The sequence below is a fragment of the Drosophila ananassae genome, chromosome 2L (genome assembly GCF_017639315.1).
Source record: "Drosophila ananassae strain 14024-0371.13 chromosome 2L, ASM1763931v2, whole genome shotgun sequence".
Classification (NCBI taxonomy): domain Eukaryota; kingdom Metazoa; phylum Arthropoda; class Insecta; order Diptera; family Drosophilidae; genus Drosophila; species Drosophila ananassae.
In genome coordinates, this window is record NC_057927.1 from 11,398,391 (window position 1) to 11,419,104 (window position 20,714).

The 20,714-nt window shown below is 45.3% G+C and overlaps 4 protein-coding genes across 6 annotated transcripts; 1 reads left to right on the top strand and 3 right to left on the bottom strand.

Annotated features, from left to right (window-relative positions):
• Positions 1–2,105: 2,105 nt before the first annotated feature.
• LOC6499590 (enhancer of split mgamma protein) lies at positions 2,106–3,022 on the bottom strand. The gene has a single exon (XM_001954302.4). The coding sequence runs from the start codon at positions 2,997–2,999 to the stop codon at positions 2,283–2,285; it is 717 nt and encodes a 238-aa protein (XP_001954338.2). The 5' UTR covers positions 3,000–3,022; the 3' UTR covers positions 2,106–2,282.
• A 1,628-nt stretch (positions 3,023–4,650) lies between these two features.
• LOC6499589 (enhancer of split mdelta protein) lies at positions 4,651–5,948 on the bottom strand. Its single transcript, XM_001954303.3, has one exon. It carries the CDS (start codon positions 5,643–5,645, stop codon positions 5,097–5,099), a length of 549 nt encoding a protein of 182 aa, XP_001954339.1. The 5' UTR covers positions 5,646–5,948; the 3' UTR covers positions 4,651–5,096.
• A 623-nt stretch (positions 5,949–6,571) lies between these two features.
• LOC26514607 lies at positions 6,572–8,634 on the top strand (the record flags this gene model as incomplete). Its single annotated transcript, XM_032449739.2, is given in 5 exon segments — positions 6,572–6,716; positions 6,967–7,042; positions 7,044–7,156; positions 7,159–7,214; positions 7,217–8,634. Coding segments are annotated over 5 exon segments (618 nt in total), but the record flags the coding sequence as incomplete, so codon positions are not given.
• LOC6499588 (neurofibromin) lies at positions 7,635–20,399 on the bottom strand. Of its 3 annotated transcripts, XR_006507560.1 has the most exons (19): positions 20,196–20,398; positions 19,842–19,985; positions 19,398–19,782; positions 19,200–19,341; positions 18,557–19,144; positions 18,176–18,497; positions 17,570–18,122; positions 16,974–17,511; positions 15,321–16,912; positions 14,659–15,265; positions 12,251–14,606; positions 11,922–12,176; positions 11,769–11,864; positions 11,063–11,152; positions 10,571–10,773; positions 10,326–10,512; positions 10,101–10,266; positions 9,533–9,926; positions 7,635–8,842 (listed from the first exon to the last, which is right to left on the bottom strand). XR_006507560.1 is itself a non-coding variant. In XM_001954304.4 (18 exons), the coding sequence occupies exons 1-18, from the start codon at positions 20,253–20,255 to the stop codon at positions 8,835–8,837; spliced, it is 8,292 nt and encodes a 2,763-aa protein (XP_001954340.3). In that variant the 5' UTR covers positions 20,256–20,398; the 3' UTR covers positions 7,635–8,834. The 3 variants fall into 3 exon arrangements, 1 of the variants encoding a protein (XP_001954340.3); XM_001954304.4 differs by lacking the exon at positions 9,533–9,926; XR_006507561.1 differs by lacking the exon at positions 11,063–11,152 and having other exon boundaries at positions 20,196–20,399.
• Positions 20,400–20,714: the final 315 nt, after the last annotated feature.

The following is a 20,714-nucleotide window of genomic DNA, read 5'->3' on the forward strand; positions in this document are numbered from 1 at the left end:
GAGTTCGTTCGGGACGCAAGCGCATGCGGCTCCTCCTCCTCCTCCTCAACATACTCCTCGCGAGTCAAAATCCAGCCCGAGCCCAACCTCAAACCCCTTTTGTCCAGATCACACGGCGCGCTCTTAACGATCGTGTGTCCACAGTCATTACAATGTTGGCCAATGCACAAGAGTCATCTATGGTGGTGAGTGAGGCTGAGACTTGGGCTGAGACACACTTACCGCACGCTGCTTTTCTCTTTCATGTCGGACGCTATAGGAGCACTGAGAGAAAAGATTGTCAAGAAGGTTAAAATATTTTTATTCTAAGCTTTGATGTGCCAGTGAATTATGTTTAATATTTTTAAGTTTCTAACAAATATGTATATTTTCTTATATAATATTTTTGATATTTTAAACTACACTTGTTTCTCCAAGTGTGGCTAGCTCGAGTCGGTCGTGATCTTGCCAGTAAGTGGTCTTGTATCTTGAATTCGTAAAAATACCCACACAGGCACACGGATATACCCTCCGCCACACACTCACACACACACATAAAAAAGGGCAGGTGTGTCGATCGTGTGAGAACCACGTTCCAAACCATTTTCTCACGATCTTCGCTTCTGATATTTCTTTTCTTTTTTTTTTTCTGGCCCCTTGCCTCGGTCCCTACCCCTGCCACTGCCTCTGCCCCCCACCCTTCGAAGTAGACCCTTTTTTGGGCCTCAGTCTTGGAGTGATTCGTATGCAGTTTGTGTATTGTAGTTTTTAATGACTTGGGCTTGCGTTCGAGCTCGATCGCTGGATATTGCTGCATCGGGGTTTCGGTTACGTTCGTTCATCATTCATCGGGTTTGCCTATAAGATTAAGTATCTTTTGTGCTGCCTTGCATTTCCTTTTGGCATTTTGGGTGCGATTCCTCGCCATATACGTCCTTGTACTTCTTATTGTCCATTGTAACTGGGTATTGTCTGTCCGCCAAGTATCATCTAGACAGTTACGTGGCCCGATCGGATCATCTAGGCAAGGATAACCCTTGAAAATGAGTTGAGATTTATCAGGGTTCTTAACTATATGGATAAATAATCATCTTGAAACAGGAAGTGATGAGATTTATGGGGGAGATCCTTAAAACTTCTTCATAAAATTAAGGTTTTTGGCCTAAATCTACATATAATCAAGAAACATAATCATAATTGAGTTCCTTTGAATTCATTACATTCCAACTGAAACCCCAGAGGCCCAAGGTAACCCCGATACCAATCTCGTTGACTATTTCCTCGTTATTACCGACGTCGATCTTCGAGACAGAGGCGTCTGGGGATCGACTACTGGTCTTGCCGCACAGATAAGCAAATGGCGCTGGATGAGCCGAAAAAAAACGACTCTGGGCCGAAACAGAACGCTTAAAAAAATTCAGAAAAAAAACGATATCCTGTCCGGGGCTCCAGCTTCGAGTTGCCCTAGGGCAAGGCACTCATTTACCTGATCCCAAGCAATTATGTGAGCCGGGGCTTACCTTGACCATTGTACACACGGTTTTCTAGCCATCGAGTGGTCGGGGGAACAGAATCACAAAAAAATAAATAAAGAAAAAATATAAAAAGAAAGGAAAATGAAACAAAACGAGGATGGATGCGGGATGAATGATTGTTCGATCCCTTTTTATTTTGGGCTCCTCCCCGGTTTCCTAAATCTTTTCTTGCAAGTCCGAGCGACATTGTCGTAACTCGATTAGAGACGCTGGGATAAGTCTCTAATTTTATGTGTTGCCTTGGCTTATTGTCCGCACACGTGTTCAAGGGTCCCTCGGCCCATCGGTAGCCTCGACTTTGGCCAGGTCTATTCTTCTCCCATTTCTACCTAATTCCTTCTGGCTTCGGCCTTGGCATTGTTTTCGATTTCCTTTGTTTCTGGTGGTGGGGCGATCGATGAGTTACATCGACTTTGGTTCTGAAAATTAGTTGGGATGGTTACTTTCCAGCATTTCCGGTGGTGGCGACCGCAAAGTTAATATTAATTTTTCTAACTTTGGGAGTGCCTCATTAGGTCGAAAGATTGTTTCCAAGTGAGTCACCCACTGGAATGGCGAACAAATAGCGGAAGAAAAGAAAAAGTCGTGATCTTTCAATTGTATCTATATAATTTATTATTTATTTAGTTATCACATGAACTGCGTGTGCGTCCTCGTCTAAAGCTTTCGGGTGTATGGGGTTTGTGTGCTTAAAACTAGATTGTTAGTCCAATGGGGAATTCCACAGACTTGGAAGACTTCTACTTTCTATCGCTGCATCGCTGGAATCTACCAGGGGCGCCACACGTTCTCCTCATCCTCGCTGTCGTCCTCCATTTTGGTCACATCGATGGTGGTCAGCAGGGAGGTGCTGGCCGAGCTGGCGTTGGAGTTGGGACTGCCGGCGAAGCTCGAGACTGGCGAAATGGGAACGGAGTAGGCGTCCCGGCTGGCGATCTGCACGGATAGGGGGGCAGTGACGGGCAGGACCTCTTTGACGGCCGGCTGGATCTGGTTAAGGCGCTGGCCAAGGTGTGTCATCAGCTGGGTGCCCAGGCTGACGTTCATGCCGGGCAGTTGGGACAGTGAACGGGAGACCTCGTTGACGGCATGGATGTATCCGGATCGGAATCCCTCAGCCGGGGTCAGACTCTCGTCTCCGGAAGCCCGCTTGTGCTGGCGCTGCTGCTTCATCTTCTGCAGGTGGGTGACTGTCAGCTCCAGGATGTCAGCTTTCTCCAGGCGGGTGACGTGCTCGCCCTCGGATTCCAAGGTGGCTACCATCAGGTCTTTGAGTTCATCCAGGCATTTGTTGATCCTGGCCCGGCGTTTGCGCTCCAGCATGGGCTTCATCAGTTTGCGGTATTGGTAGGTCTTGGACATCTCGGACATTTGCATCGACGACATATTGGATTGTGGAATTTGTGTTCTGTGCTTGTTGTATGTATGTGAGTGGCTTGAGCTCTTGCTGCTCTGACGGTCGAAGACGTTGTGTGTTGGGCCCATGATCCCGGCCAGCCTTTTATAGCAGGCCCGAAAACCAACCCCCAAAATGTATGCGCTTGTGTGCTGGCATTTGGTGAGGAAAAGGGACAGGGACACGCTCCGTGTGCTGGCATGAGGGTTGGTCGGTCGGCGACCCTTCCGCTTCTTGAGACCGCTTCTTATTGTTCGCTCGATTTCTTATTGTTGCCCTGCACCCTTATCAAGGGCCAAGGGAGCAGGATCGCTGCCAGGATCGTGGGAAACGCATTCTGCCTCGGTTTCTCACATCGCTTCGCTCACCTGCCCCGCAAAAGCATCGAAGCATGAGCCTGAGCCTGGCCCTGGCCCTGGTCCTGGGCACGACATCGGCTATGGGAATTTGCAGAAGAAACAGCTGCCGTTTCTAGATTTGTGTGTTATGATTTGACTATGTCCGGAGCCAGGGTAGAGACGGGGCTGGGGGGAGAACCAGGATAATGAACCGCTTGCTTTATGCCAGCTCATAGGGATACCCGTCGAGTTCCCACGGTTGCAAGGATCTTCGGGCGGGGGATGGGGCGTTACGATTCCTCGACGACTTCCTGTTTACCGTTGGCATTCCACATTGGATCGGGTTCGAGTTTAAAGGCATCCTGGCACTTGTTGGTCGGCTATTATGATCCTGTGGGAACATTGCTCGTGTGCGCCGAGTGCGCTTAATGTCAGCTTGACTTTCCCTCGTCCTTGTTCCTCGTTATTCACCTTTTCGGCTGACCCGCAGGATCTCTCCCCTCCTTGTCGAGCTGCCATGTAAAAGGGGCCAGCGATCCTGCTCTTGGAGCGCTGCGCTCCTCGCGTGTGGCTTGCGGAGGACACACTTTCGGGTGTAAGTTGTTCGCGTTCCAGGACTTTTGTAATCGATTGATGGACCGTGCATGCCAGGAGTCTGTTATCTGGATGTCCTTGCCATTAAAAGGTGTAAAGGCTTAAACGGACCTGATAGAAGGGTTGCGTTAATTAAATAAAAGGTTTCAAATAATTTAGAAGCTTAGATACTTAGTTGAAGTGGGTGGTGGCTTGTCCTTTGCTTGATGGGGAATCTACCAAAAATGAGGCTGTTGGGTGGATGGAAGATACTATCCTAGTAGAGTTAATGAGTTAGGAAGACACCTTGGTTAATGACTCCTTTTTGGAAACAGAATTGCTGACAATTGGCAACATATTGGAAAAAGGACAACATTAGGCACCTTAGAGTGTCGGCAATGGGTGAGGTATTGGAATCATCTACCGATGATAACCAGGGAAAAGATTCTTTCCTCCGCGGACAGAAGAAAGTGGTAAGTTTCGTTTTGCACCTGTGTATTGGCAGTGGTAGCACCTTCCTCCCATGGTTTCTTCGCACAAGACAGTTTCAGCACTGGCACATTTCATTTTATGAAACTTGCAAGTTAAGAGACAGCCAGACGATGTTCCAAACAAACGGGAAGAAGTCGAAAGTAGTTTCAGGTATTATTTCGCCTAGAAACCGACTATAGCCTTACTTTCTTCTTTAATATGCTTTAATTTATTTTATCCAAATGTGAAAAGTATTCCATAAATTTCAATACAACGATCTAAATGCAAGAGAGTTTTTGGATATCAAGTTGAGTAACGATAATGATGAATTTTTTATTTATATGATCGGTAAAAACTTGTTTCCCTTTCATTTAAAAGTAAGAATATGTTCGTTTTGCAGTCTTTGTTTTATTAAATGGTTCTTGACTTATTCTAGATACTTTATAGAAAAAAATACAAATATTAAAGCACATAAATATATATTATCTTAAAAATAGCAAGTGGAAGCTCAATGGGAAAGCTAGTGGTTGTGTAAATAAAATAAATTATGATTGTTAAATCCGTGAATCTTAGAATCTAAGGGAGATCAATTACAAAATACGAACTTAAGAACTATCACAGGAACATCACATCATATCAAATCTACTAATAGCTAAATACGATTCTGAGGCAAATGTTGACACTAGACCTTGGAAAACATGGATTATTCTGAGTGATTATCATCTAGACTTTAGATTCTAAAACCAGAGTAGTAAAGCTCTCAATGTTGAGTGGTTGGGTTTTGGTTCTTCAGTTCCTCGTCCTTCACCAGGGACGCCAGACGTCCTCGCCCTGGGGGTTCTCCTCCTGTTCCTGCGGCGAACCGGAGCGTTTCTGAGGTACATGTTCATCCGACTTGCGCTCGGAGAGATTGACGGGCTCGTCATTTGGCTCGGAGCAGTCCATTTCCTGTTTCATGTCCTTCAACTGGTGTCCCAGCTGCTTCATCAGGTGGGTGCCGAATTTGAGATCCAAGCCGGGCACAGTCGAGAATATGTGCGAGACTTCGTATGCAGCCTGGGTGTATCCGGCCCGGAACTTATCAAAGTTCACTTGGGAGGATCCCGGAGACTGGGGATTGGCCAGGCGCTGTTGCTGCTGCGACTTCAAATAGTTGACTGTCAGCTCCAGAATGTCGGCCTTCTCCAGCTTGCTGACCTGCTCGCCCTGGGCGTCCATAGTGTCCACAATTAGGTCCTTCAGCTCGTCCAGATAGAGATTCATCCGGGCCCGCCTCTTCCGCTCCAGCAGCGGCTTGGTCACCTTGCGATAGTGCTGGGTCTTAGTCATAAATCTCTGACCCTCCACGGCCATTGTGTTTGTTGGTTTTAACGAGTTGTTTGTAAATATAGGTTGCGATCTACTGATGATGTTGCGATCTTGTCGCTGGCGCTGTTGCTGGTGCTGGTGCTGTTGCTCTTTACTGCACGGTAGTCACTTGAGAAATGATCTTGCCGCAAGGTAAGCTGATCCTTTTTGTAGCTGGAGCTCGTACACTTGCAAAATCCTCCCCTAACTGTTGCTACCACGCACTGCGATCACCACGAAGCATCAATCGGGTCACAGTCGGTGCGGCTGGTGGCTCTCTGTTTGTGGCAAGATTCACTCGGCGCTGTTGCACGTGTGCAGCTTAAAAGAAATTGGATCGGGCGGAAGCCGCTGCCGCTCTCTCTTTGCACTGAAAATAATTTACTGCTTCAAAGTCATAAAAATGATATGAAATATTATGTATGCTACAAATGTCTTTTTAATATCTTAATATTTTAATACAAAATTATTGAATAAAATTTACAATATTTAAAATATTATGAAAAAATTTAAGATCAAAGGCATGGAATAGTTTAGAGTCTGGAGGTATTTAATTTGTGGGATTTCTTAGTTCTTCACTTTTCATTTAAGACTTTAAAAATAAACCCAAATTATAATAAAAACTGAAATTTACCATAAAATATTCTCTGTGTAGACAATAGGCCCTGTAACACGTTCTTGGGAGACACTTCAGGGCAATTCGCTTGCTCTCTGCGACATGTCTCTCCCTCGTGCTGTTCCCGTGCGCCGGCGCAGCGATCGGCCAGGGCCTAATAGGGGAAGAAGAGCCCAAGGAGAAGGAGGAGGAGGTGGAGTTGGAGTAGGAAAAGGGAGCCGGAGAAAGACGAGAGCCAGAGCGATCCACCACCGCCACGCACAAGCATTAGCACACACGACATGGCAACTGGGAAACAACGGAGACATGACCTCGACCTGCCTTGCATCTCTGCCTCCTCGCATGCCACCGCTCCGAGCTCGCTCTCCGCTCGAGACAGCCCAAACGTGCCCCATGCGTGCCTTCCTCACTTAAGCCAAAGAGCCAATCTCGTGGAGACGATGGCATTGTTGCACTTGGGTGCGGGCCTGTCCCTGTATGCGTGCTAGTGCATTGAAAGAAAAACTTGTAACTTTAATTATGCTATAATATATTCTTCAAATTTAATATAGTAATATTGTTAGGGATAAATAAGAATATTTATTTAATTACATAATATTTACTAAAATGTGTTTTAATATTCTTACTATTATGACTGACTTTTGGTATTTATGCAGAACTGAGAGCTAATAGAAACTAATCATAATTGAAATATTAAACTATTCTTTCCAGTGCATGGCTCTTTCCTTTTGGCACACAGTCACACAGACCCTATTTCCTTTATGAAGCGACATTGCGTTACACTTACGCCAGCAACCACCGCAACGGCAGCAACAAGAGAAACCACCACCGTCCGCAGAGCACCACCCAGGCAAGTGTGGCAAGCGAGCAGCTAGCAACTAACAGCCGGTGCACGGATGGGTCGGTGCATCGTGAGAAAGTTTACTCGAGGCATTCCCACAAGTATTGGGATTGTGCCGCAAACTCCTGCTCCCGGTTTCCCTGTTTCTGTTTTCCGACCTCGGTCAGCTGTGACACTTGTTTGGCGCATTTTGCGAGATTTGTTTTCTGGATTGGGATTGCGATTGGGATTGGGACTGGGCCACTGCCATTGCCATTGATGAAATCCACTTGCCCGAGGGTGAGTGAGTCGGGTTCGAGACCCGGACCGAAGGTCGTCGCAATCACATCCATGAAATCGAGAAGTTAAAAGGAGAGGAACGCAAAACATTGACATCTGATGGCACTGATTTCATTGTCAGTTTTCGACGTGGGGGAGGGATTCTGAGATCATCCAGGAAGACCATTTCGATGATAAAGGATAGCTGTATGCAAAAAATTAGGGGTCATTCTATAATACTATATTTTTAACCCCACTAGAAATGCAAACCACCATAATGTATTGTAACACTTTTATTGAAAGTATATTATTTTGATCGATATTGTTGTACATTGATAAATTGAAGACATTAACATTTCATAAATATCTTTAAGTTTTCGTAATATACAATGATACATATTTGTTTAATACACATATAGCAACACACACATATACATTTAGAGTTTCAATTCAAATTAACTTGGTTAGTTTCGCTCATCTAGTTAGTTTTAAAAAAAACATGTGGTTAATTAATAACGCCATTAATAACGTCAAGTACAAATATGTGCTAAAATTTTGTGCTAGAAAATAGGTTTAACGGGTAAACTTGTTGCGTTTGACAATTTGGTAATATTTAAATTTCGTTTCAATTCTTTTTGCCTACTTGGAGCTATAAGGATTAAAATCTTAGCGTTTGTGCCTATATAACTAAATTACTTTTAAAGCGCACTGGATAGTTTATTAGCTTAACAGTAGTTAGTTTGATCTTCGTGTAGTGTACTCGTGTGGTGTTTTTAAAAGTTACCTGTAGAATGTGCTCATGAAATAAATTAGTAATCAATAATGTATGATGAACTTGGGTAAAAATAATAATAATAATAATAATTAAAATAAATGCCGTTCGATACACTTTCAGAGGAGATTCTTGTATAATACAAATAATGTTAGCGGACATGCCGCTTGTTTAAAGCTTTCATTTCATTTCTTTTTCGATTCCTTTGATTTGACCTTCTATTTATAAGATGGATTTGCTCGCTCTTGTCGGTTAACTTCGTTTCGCTTGGTTGTAATTATCTGCTCAGGAACTGGTGAACTTTGTGTACGTGCTTAGTTTAAGTTGCGGATTACAAAAATGTACAATCGTAAAATGTTTAAAAATATTTCCATTCGATATCCTCGTCGGCGGTAGCTTGCCCTTTCCGCCTGCTCAGTACTCTTGGTCGCATCCTTTCTACACACTTATATACAAACATTTTTTTTTTACACTTGGCGCCTTTCTCCATTTACTTTCCCCAGGTGCACTTCGCGGGCATCTCTGGACCTTCTATACATACATACATATACCAATATATAAATATTCTATCATTTTGTACGAAATTCTGTGGGTTTTCTGGTTCTCATTCACTCTGTCTCTCTAAAAGCACTTTTTAAACAGATTAAGGAAACGCATTACTTTTGCGATTAGTGTGGTACGTCTAGTGCGCGGGTTTGTAGTTGTTATTCATGCAGCTGAAAGTAAGACGAAAGATTCATAAACATATGGAGGGATCTGCTCAGTAGAATCAGGACTAAAATAATAACTTAGACATAACCATAATTCAACTCACTTATACATATGTTAGTACAATATTCAAATCGCGTGTATAAAATGTGATTTGCAATAAAAATATATATCAGCTCTGTGTATTCAACTGTGTCTTATGTATCTACGATAAAAGTTATTGGAACTATTTTTTTTATTTGTAGTGTATTATTAGTGTGTTATAAAGGCAATATAATGGATTATTCTTAGCATGCACTTTATAAACTTGTGTCTGGGTCTCTGTTACAATCTTTATATCGTATATCTCTTTAATCCAATCATGGCCACTTTTTTTGTACTCAGTATATCTTTTCTCATACTTTATCATTCCATATATATTATTTGTTCAGTGTGTCAGTTAGTAATGGTAGCATTGACCCATGAGTTTCGGTTCACAGAGGAGCAACAAATGTTTACGTTTATGTTTATGTTTATGGAAAAAAACACTACTCTAGGCTACAAAAGGTGCGTACAAAGCATACATATATGTATATATTTAGTCAAAAATATGTTTGCGTATATATGGTATAAGGTACACGATATATGTAAATATTATCAATAGAATTATCAAATTTTAAACATCAATTTGATATTATATGGTCGATTAAGTGCATTACTTTTGGTATTTGGAGTTTCCTAGGTATTCCGTTTCTATTTAACAATATGCATATTGAATTTTAACATGTGTCTTTAACTTCTACAATCGAATCAATTCCAATGATGGGCAATGATCTGGTTTGGATTAGGCAAAGCTTAGATAACTACAAAATACATATGTATTTCAAATATTGGTGTTTTTCTGTTGCTTTTTAGCTATCAAAGTATTTTTTTTTTGCCGTAGCTGTTCGATTGGGTTGCAGTTTTACTTTGGGTTTAAGCTGTGGATCTTTCAATGTGATGGACTGTCGTTAATTCGATGTTTGGCGCGTGATTTGCTGTGTGAGGGGCGTCGCAAGCTGCTGACGCTGCCCGGGCAATTTTCATAAAAATCTAATGATTCCGATGAGAATGCTATAAAACGCAATTGGGTGTGATACAAAGAAAAGGTTACGTCTGAGTAAATATATTTTTGTTAAATTCTGTGTTCATTTTGAGGGGGGGGGGGATCGCGCTAGGGTTAAGCATTGCAGTTGGTGTTAAATATGTGATCTTCCTTAAGCTGCAGAAAGTGTACAGAGTACATACCCTTGTCCGTGGGAGAGCCCAAGGTCAGGCTACTCAGGCTGGAGCTCAAATTGTAGGGACGCGGTGAGGGTGGCACCGGAGCCGATTCGTCGCCTGGCAAGCAGGTCTCTACCATGGCCTCCAAACAGTTGACAAAGAGCTCCGAGGATTCTCCCATCATATTATACTGCAAAAGAGAATATTCAATTATAAATAGGAATATTTCTGTTAAAACTAATCACTCACCTTGGTAAAGGGACCGGCGAATCGCCAAAGTCCGCCAAATCCGCAACTCTGTAAAAAGTGCAGCTGTTGTTGGGAGGGATCTTCGCTGGCCAGCATATTCTGGATTATATTTTGGACCGAGTTTAGGACAACCTGATCATGTGACACTGACAGGATATTATTGATTTTCTGATCCAGCAATGAGTGGCTAAAGATAAAAAATAGTTTATCCATTATCTCGATTATAGTGTCGAACATATACGTACATTACTGGAAACACTTTGGGAAAAACGACTGAACCTTCGGCCAAATACTGATACAAAACCCTAGTTTCTCCCTCATCCGAGGAATACTTGACCAAGGTGGCCAAGACTGTCAGCACCAACGCCTGGATGGACAAGTCGGGTAGGACTTCCGGATCAAGTAGCACATTCGACTCATTGGACACTGAAGAACGCGAGCCGCGTTCCTGTACAAAGATTGGTATAGGAATTAGTCAAGTCTTAAGATAATAGAATAACTAAACACACACAGAGATGAAGAGCTAAAATATTGAGTGAAAATTGAAGGCAACGAGAAGATGTGCAGTGGATGAGAAGGCAGCATTCAGTGCCATGCAAATTAACTAACTAACTCAATGACATTCTAGTGAGATATTAAAGTTTTGAAAATAGTGAAGATTTAGTAGCGAACTGGGAGAAACAGTGGGGTAGGTGGGGTTAGTTGTAGCTAAAAATACAAGTTATGTAGAGCAATACCTGACGTTCTTCGATGCCGGTAGCATTGTTTGGATCTTTGGTTGTTGGCACCGAGAATGACCGTTGAGTTTTGAACAAAACTCTAGCGTTCTACGGATGTTTGTTTATATTTATGTTCGTGGTGGTTGTTGGTTGCAGAGTGTTGATGTTGGAATTGTAGTTGGCGGTTGGTTGGGGATTCGATAACCGAAATCAAACGAAACTCAAATAACAATGTTCATGCGTAGTAGTAGTAGTAGTCGTAAGATTGGTAGGCGGTTTATAGTTTATTGATCATATATATAGATAGTACATTGATTGATATCGATATTGATGAGAGTTACAAGCACCAATTAGAGTAAGAGTCGGCAGGCAATATAATATGGCAAATATATATACGGTTTCAACGAGTATACATTGTGATATATGCATGTAACGTTTTTTGTTTTTTAATTTTCAAATCAAAACATAAAAAGAGAAAAGAAATCAGTATTAAACGATTATTAGTTATGCAAAGGCTGATCTGGATAGATTCTCAATAGTACTTAGGTTCATAAGTGGGTATATATAGGCTTGAATATATAAACTCAAATTGATAGCCAAAAGTTACTATAGCAGATGGTTATAACAACTTTTGTACAGCGAATTTTTGAACAAGTGAGGAGTACAGCTCGGCTCAGTCCGAAATCAATATATATATATTCCATATCTATATTACAGAACTCACCTGAAGAGTAGGGACCTTGTGCTGGCGAGCGAACTGCAAAGCGGACTGATCAAGGATGTCCCAGCTCTTTTGTCGACGTGACAGCGGCTGGCCAATCTGAGGGGAAGATTATTAAGTCAGTTACTGGTGTTGCTCCGAGCTCATGAATCTTACAGCTTGAACGCCATTGGCTACTTCTCCGTTCTCCACACTGCCTGTCAACTCGGCGGGCCAACGCGGCAGAGCGTGCTTCACATGGCAGCGGGAGCGGACCTCCTCGGAGACGGCAACCAGGGCCGTCAGATAGGCCACACTATCAGGTGTCACCTCAAACTTGTCCCGGTGCAGAGGCTTGGCTATGATTCCCAAGAGCATGGTCAGGACTCGGGAGGTGCGTGAAACAGTTGTTGGAGTTGGATGACGGAAGCCCTGGAAGACACATATTAATTGTTGATATTTCAAAAAGAATAATATATATTTCAAAGTTCAGAATACCAGCATACCTTGATAAGATGGCCCACCAGGGCAAAGTGGAAGTTACTGCGAAACGAGAGTCCCACGGCATGGTCCAGCTGCTTGAAGTGCCACTCCAGTTTCTCGCGGGTTTTCATCATGACCTCCGCAATGGTCTCCTTCTTGTCGAAGCAGCCCTGTGACTTAAGTGTGTGCAGATTCTGTTCGAGAAGAGCTAGACCGGCTCCATAAAGGGTAATCTCATCCAGCTGCAGCACTGAGATGGCCACCCAGAAGAGTGCTCTATGGATGGGCGATTCCGGTCGTAAGAGCGGCTGAATTCGGGTCAAGCACATCACCAGAGCCTCGATTAGGATTAGATCATTAAAAGACTCCAGTGCCTTGACCAGAATGCGGAGCAACTGCTTCACTTCGTGGTCAGTCACACTCTTGCTGATACATCCGAAGACAATAAGAGCCCTGGGCTGCAGAGCCGGATTGTAGCAGAAGGCAAAGCTACGGGCCAGGGAAGTCCATGTCTGCAACCATTCACAGTCAGGGACGTCACGCATACAGGCCTCCATGATCTCAAGCAGGGCATCGGTGATTACTTCCAGGGAGGGCAGCGATAGACGTTCTCGATCTGCCGGCAGGGGTTGGGTGACTCGCTCGTTTCCTAGCCACTTGTCTGTGGGATGGCGGCAGCTGGAGCGGAAGGCAGTAACTGCAGCTGATTTCACCTTGCTAATGCCGAATAGCAAGTAAAATTTGGGCAACGAGAACTCGTCCAACGACAGCCGGAGTACGCGTTGGGCCTCCTCCGAGAAGGAGGGATTTGTGCAGGTGCACAGAGAGTGGATGATGTTAATCACCAAGCCGTGGGTGGAGGCTCTCATGGACAGCGATCCGGAACAAACCAGAAACGTTATTGTGTGAAACAAGTACGGCACCGAGGTAGCCACATCTAGGCAATTGTTGAAGGACAACATGAGAAGATATCGTCCTAGGATGGCAATATCATCCCACATCATATGCTGCTCCAGGTACTGGGTGGGATTGGTGCACGACTTGTCCATTACCCGGCACATGCGAGTGATGACTTTCTTGGACACCAGCTGAACATTCGCAGAAGCCAAAGCCACGGCCGTATCGGCCATTATTTCCACTTGAGGGGAACCCAATCCGTAAGTGATCGATTTATGCAAAAAGTTATCCAACACCATGTCGATGAGTTCCGGTATTTGGCCAATTGAGCCCCAGATTTTGGCTTGCACCGACGGATACATCTCCTTCTGATCAATTGTTAGGTTTATGAGCTTGTCTAGAATCTGAGAGACCTTTAACTTCTTGGAGTCGTCGTTGGACTTGCAGAACTTGACAAGATTCTTTAGCCAGGGCGTCATGTACTCCAAGCACAAATGCTTCAGCTCGATGGTGCTGCGCTGGAATCCCTGGATCGACTCTTCGAGGAACTCTAGGGTAAGATGTGGCTCATTGGTGGCCAGTTTCTCGCTTACGGACTTAATGAAGATCGTGTTATTGGAGGGAATACACAATCCCTGAGTTTCGAGGAGTTGTCCTTCAATTTTCAAATCAAAAGTGGCGGTCAGCGCACAAAGCAAATTGTATGCGGCTGTCCTAAGATTGGGATCACAGGATCCAAGATTCAGAAGCGCCATGTTCAGCAATGTTCCCGGCACATCCTTTGGCCGAATCTTCTGGTGCACTGTCACCGAATCTGGCTGACTCAACTCCCAGCGGTTCCGAATGTGGATAATGGCCTGGACAATATTGTCGCAATCATTGTGGATGAAGCTCAGCTGGCCACTCTCGTTAGTTATCGACAGAGTGAACTGGTTGTCGTCCACCAGACACACTTCCTCGATTTCCGAGGCATAGTAAACATCGTTCAAAAGCACGGAATGAGCTAGAACTTTTGTCTTTTCCGCAGATGTAATCTGAAGGGCAGTTGGACCCACTTTTATGGCTACCTTGGTGTCCTTGTGACTTAATTTAAGGGCGTTGCTGAACACCTTTAGATCCTCATCCAGGGAAAGCGTGGCTCCAGGCAGCTTTTGCTGCTCCGCATCGATGAAATCACTGAGTTTGTTCGGCGACTCCAGGAAGAGCAGTTTCCTATTGCCTTTAAGTGGGGCCAGAATGCGGTCATGGAACTTGGTGTACTCCCGCACCCACGAGTTACAGTTATAGATGTACACGGCATGGACGTTTTCATAAGCCACTGTGGGCAGGACATAGAACCACTTCTGTAAGAACTCTGTGCGAAATCGGTTGTCAGAGCAAGTGTGCGTGAAATCAATAACAACTTCGAATGGGGAGTGACAGAAGGGTTTTAGAGTGAGAATTACATGATAGATAAGGAGGTCTCCATTCGTTTCCCCGATCCTAAAAAGAGACAGAATTAATATTTATTCCTTAACAATACTCTTCCACTTACTTGTATCTCCTGGCAATGTAGTAGAACACCGGATAGCCGGATTTGCTGGTGCCCGCTTGGTAAAATATGTTCATGGACTTGAGGGTTTTAAACTCCTCCTTCTCATGCATTTGGTGCTTGACCATGATTTCCTCAAAGTTGGTAGAGGACATGTCGATGGAGCTCCAGCGCGCATATGAACTAAACATCATGTGGGAGTCCACGGGCTTGTGTTCCGGCGGACCCAGGTATGCTAGCAAGGTGGCCATTTTGTCAAAGGGTCGTCTTCCCACCGCCTTGTGATCCCGGCTGCTGGACAGATAGTCGCCGATCTTCTCCTGGTGTGTCCACAACAAACGATGCAGGGCCAGCACATTGGCGTCCGAAATGAAACTCATGCTGTGCGATGTTTGGTCCACTGTCTCGCAATCTGAGGCGATCTGGATGAAGAACCGGCGGCCGGCCTCGAAGTGATCGCGCAGAAAGTCGTTGAAGCAGAGCATGTGCTGTTCCTTCGAGAACTCCACGTGGTTGGCAATATTCTGCAGGATCTTCGACATCAGCATAAGCCCTCGTTTGGCCGAGCTATGGACCTGCTTGTCAACAATTCCAAGCTCTTGTGGTGAGACTAAAAAAGGGGAAAGGTTTAACCAGAAAATAAAAACCTTATCTTAAGACCTTACCAATGGCAGGGTTTATAAACCGTAGGAATATAACAGTGCCCACGGCACCGATGTTGTTCTGAAGGAGGTTCGGGAAACGCTTGCTAAGCACTTGGTATAGACAATGGCACATGGAGCGGAGTTGAGGCGGGAACCGGTCGGAGGAGTTTATGATAGCGTCGAAAACCTTCTGGGTGAGCGCAATCAGGTTGTTCCGGTGCTGTTCAATGTCGTCCGTGGGATCCAATCGGGCAGGATCCACCTCGAAGCAGGTCTCCTCCTGCTCATCAAGTAGCGGGCGAATCAATGGTTCCAGCAGCATCTGCAGGTAGCTCGCTCCGTAAATCTTGAAGCAAAAAGCCATGATCTTGCTGCCCAACGAATTTCCCCGGAAAAGCGTCTGCATGCAATCGGAAACCTCAACCTCGCGGTAAAACATATTCCACAGAAGCGGCGACAACAGGTGCTTGGCGTCGAACAGAGTGACCAGTACTCTGGCCAGCTCATCCATTTGGGAGGTGGTCACTACGTTGGCCAATGCCATGGCGATGGGCAGCTCGCCCTTGTCGCTGATCATCGTGACCAACTGGACCAGCTGTTCGAAGCGATCCGCTAAGACAGTCTCGGCCAAGGTATCGAACTCCGTGCCCTGTTGGAGGATTTGAGTTAGCACTTCCATAAAAGCGGCTCGGGTTTGTAGATCCGGATTGTAGCCCAAATCAATGGAGTGCATTAAGCCAGAATCAATGTTGGCACCTAGCAGATTGGACATGGCCTGGATGGTGGCGTTTCTCAAGGCTGTCAGCTTCCCGGCCGCCATACGAGGACGGGGTGGCAGAAGTGGTGTATTATTCATCTCCTTTTCGGCCTCCGAGCTGTCAATGCAATCGTTCAAGAGGTTCATGAAAAGGGTAAAGTACTTCAGAAACAAGGCGCTTTTGGCGTCCATGAGATCTCCGCGATCCGATTCCTCCGGCTGCAGAGGTAGACCCCGGAGTAAAGCGGCCACTGCTTCCATGCATGCTTGGTCCAAGTCCCGGAAGATCAGCGATGTGTTGGTGAGAATGGACGCATCCGCTGAGCTCGGTGGCGCAATCTGATGAGATGTTCCCATTACCCAGTCGGTCAGGTATTCCACTAGCTTGTTTCGAAACTTCATCTCCTGGCGGAAGGCAAGATCGTCGCGACGTTTCATCATAACCTCCACCAGCTGGCACAGTTTTGTCTTAATCCTTATGGCATAGACAGTCATGTCGAGGTGACGGACATACCGAACTATTCCTAGCATCATTCCCTCAATGCTGGTCACTCCCAGGTGCTCCGAGGGAGCGGGTTGTTCGCTGTTGGGATCCTTGCTGGCCTTGGGGTCGAGGATCGACTTCATTATGTAGATGGTGTGCTCTATAAACTGGGTATTGATGTCCGTAACGTTTACATTAACCTGTCCTTGCTGGTCGAAGAACTTTTCGACGATGGCGCGGACTTGGTCGAAGAGAATGGGATACAGTTGGGAGGACATCTCCTCGCCTACGAGTTCCTTCACATTCTTTTGGATATTTAAGCCGATCTTTTCGTTACTGCAAACCAAAAGGCGCAGCAGTTGTCCAATAAATCTGTTTAAGAGATTACGTTGGTTAGCTTTAAGTAGGTTGCCCTCGAGTCCTCAATACTTACTGCGTAACTGGACAATAACTGACGTCTTGGGGCGGAGCTGGCGGAAGAGTGGACAAGGACACTGTACTGGGATGCAACGATCCGTGTCCGGAACTTGTGGAGCTGGAATAAAGTGAGTTCTGTGCCAGCGAACCCAATGAAACATTGTTCTGCGATTGCTGCAGAAGCATTTGGCGGCTGCTGCTGCGCTTGTGAAGGCAAACGCCGCCGAGGGCCAGCAGGAACCACGTCATGTTGGCCCACTCATTGATCTGTTCCTCCAGGTCGTGCTCTGAGCTTTGGTGACTGGCTCGCCGCTTCCCCATGCCACGATGAAAGACTTCTGCCTGCGCATCCTCGCCCTTGCACTTTGGATAGGTTTGCAGCACCTTACTGGACACTTCCCAGTTGCGGAAGGTCTCCTCCCAGGCAGGTTGGACACCATGGACGCAGTGTTCGATTTTACGTAGTAGGGTCATTATTCGTTTCTGCAGCGTGAGTCGGCTGAGCACGTTGCCATGGGTGTTGTCGAAGAAGCAAATACGAGTGTCGGTGGCAGCTGAAACATAGGAATAGTTCAAAAGAAGCTTGAAATAGTGTTTTATAAATTAACTTACAGGAGGACAGCTGTGCCAACTCCTGGTAAATGTGATAGTTGGGCATGATGAAGCCCACTGTCAGCTCGTCAGAGCTGCAGCAAATCTCAGCTTCCTCGCAAAGCAGTCCGAAGCACGAGAGCGATGTTAGGACTGCATCCAAGTCAACACTCCACAGGTACATGAAAAATACGACCTCCATCTTGATGTGGGCCTGCTTGCAGATTGCGATTTGGCTGCCCACGTGGGCATAGTCCTTGTGACGCTGAAGGAAGGTATTGCGGCAGATTAAGATCTCGCGCAACCACTTCAGTACATCCGTATAGTTGGCAATCTGGTGTTGGATGAGTTTCTGCGAGATTGAGAACAGAACTTGGGAACTAACGTCCCAGAAGGTGTTGATCGGTGCTTCCGGGTTCCAAACTTCAATTTTTTCCGGGGCATGCAAAGCAAGCAGCGCCTCCATGGCTTCCTGGGCCACATCTGGCATGGTGGTCTGGTGAACCAGACTCACTAGTCCGTTAATAAGCTCCAAAGTCGAGCTTTGAACCTCGTGGGCCACCTTTCCTTGAGTCTGAAACGGCAATCTTGAACTTTTTGCACAAAACTTAGTAATGAGGAACTTACATTCAACAGGAGGGTGGGATCAGCATGGATCAGTCGAACGAGGAGCAACAGTAGCATCTTGTGGGCAGGACCTTCTTCAGCCCTGGTCAAGCCCTTTTGGGTGTCCTTCGATTTCAGCGTAAGCGAGGTTATATATCTCAGAGGAGTATGGGCTATGTAACCTTGGGTGGCTTTATTGAGGGTATCCGTGAACAGAGCTCGCAGCTCCGCAGAGCGGTAGTGGACGACATCGGTTTGCGGCCACCAGGACAAACGTGGCTGGTTGACGATGCGAAAGGGATTCTTATTTTGCAGACGAAAGTCCACATAAATGTGGGCCAACCTGAATAGAACGATAGGTATTTAAGCATGTTATAAAGACTTTCATTTGCGTTTTTTTACCTCAGCAGCGAGCACACAATAACAAAGTGATAGGCCTGTGGCGATGACAGATTCAGACACACTTTCAAAGCCTCAATGTTGTGCGGATTGATGCGGAAACAGGATACCCAGCAGTCAATCATTAGCTCGATATCCGCAAAGTTGTAGCCCTGACCACGGGAGAAGGGCTTGGCCGGATTAAAAAGTAGCGCCTTGAGGTCATTAATGAAGTACTGCACCAGCTTAAATACCACATTATTGGAGTCGTTTATGTTGATGTATGTAGATGCTTTGCAGAGCTTTACACAAGCGATGGCGGAAGACTCAGTGACCTGTTTGGAGGGCGAGTGCTGGCCCAATCCTCGTTTAATACTTTCGATAAACTGTTTTGCAGAAAAGTCCTTGTCCCGCGAAGTTGATTGGGTTGACTTCGAGGGCACTTTCTCCTTCTCTTTTTCCTTCTCCGACTGTTGGAGTTCGTTTACAGTGGCCTCGAGGCAGGAGGGATTCAGAATCAGTAATAGCATTTGTAGTGGCCACACAAGTGTCTTGCTCTTTTTGTTCTCTGATTTAAAGTACTCTACCAGGTCCATCAAGGGTTCCCAGCAGCTGAAAGGATAAATAATGTTTATTATACCTAAAAAATAGAAAAAAAAATAGTTACGTGGATATATCGCGGTTTGTGCCCCGTTGCAGATCCTGGAACTCCTGAGGATGGTATTCAATCCAGTTCCAAATGGCCTTTTCCAGCGAGTAAAGCAGAATCAAAGGAGGGGCTCGCTTGGACCGAAACTTTGTAATGGTTTCTACAACATAACAAATTTTAGCTGGTTCTATAACATTGTTAAAATATTTTAATTACCCTGCAGCAGCTTTGTGAGCTTAATCATGTCCATGTCGATGTGCTGTATCAACTCGATGTCATTATAATCGGGATTCTCCTCGGAGCAAGAGGTCAGCTCCTGAATTCTCGCCGAGATGCGATTAAACACGGCCGAGAAGTGGTTCTGGGACAGGGCGAAGAGCACCTTCGATGCCAAAGCCTTCAGTTGAGCAGCATTTGGATTACTGTCGCTCTGAACGTCCACGAACTGGGAGATTTCCCGCAGCAAGAGTTTCACGTTCATGGCCTCCTCGAAGCGGGCGGTGTCCTTGGTCTGGTTGGTCAAACAGCGCTCCAGTGTGGTCAGTATAATGACCAGGGATTCGAAGTAGCAACGCTCCGGTTCGTGGCGATTTTGAAGGGCCTTGAATGAAAGGGAGTTTTATATTTATGAATGAAAATTTATTAATTAGGGTTACGCACCGCTTCATTGACCCTTTGCAACATTTTCGTAAGTCCAGAGATGACCAGTGAGAAACGATAACGAGAGATGTGGATTAAACAGGCCACGAGCTGGTCCTGGCTCATCCTCGCCTGCGTTCCATAGGCTCCGATTCGGTTCGGCAGCTGCAAAGACGCATTTGATTGATTATTTCAATTTCATTCATACTCTTGACTCGGCCTCCCCTGCGCCCACGCAGTCCGCAAAACAACGCTGCCGAGTCGTGTCGCAAGAAGGATGGAGGGTGGTGGCAGAGCAGCAGGTACATTTTTTCGCCTGGGACTCCGACGAAGGAGAAGTCGTAGCTGGTCAAAAAACGGTTTAAAAACACTTGCCTGATCCTCGAAACGGGCCAAAAGGGCACTGGCCCACTCGCCTGGCTTTTGGGTGCCCATTTTGTTATATTTTTAGCATTTATTCCACGCCTTTCACTGCATTTCTTGTAAACAAAGTGGACATGTTGATAATGTATCAAAATATGAATATATCGATAATACTTTTCTCGAGCCTTGCTTGATATAACGGGACTCGACTGTAAACCAAAAATTTTCATTGAGCAATATTGGCATTTCGACCTACAACACTGAAGCTCCTTTGGCACGGTATTTTTTTCGGCTGCCATGAGTAAATTAAAGCGATATCAGGAAAACGAAGCTAATTTTATTTAAGGTTGGTGATATACATCAAATACGAGCACATTTCTCCTTTTAAAGTCCCTTTAAACCCATCGAAAGAAAAGGCATTTTGCAGCACTGACATTTTAGAACTAGCTCGCAAAGTGAACGGCGGGATATTCAAAATCGGATACTTCCTGTTCAGGGTCTGAAAAATGGCATGAATTAAAGAATTTTATG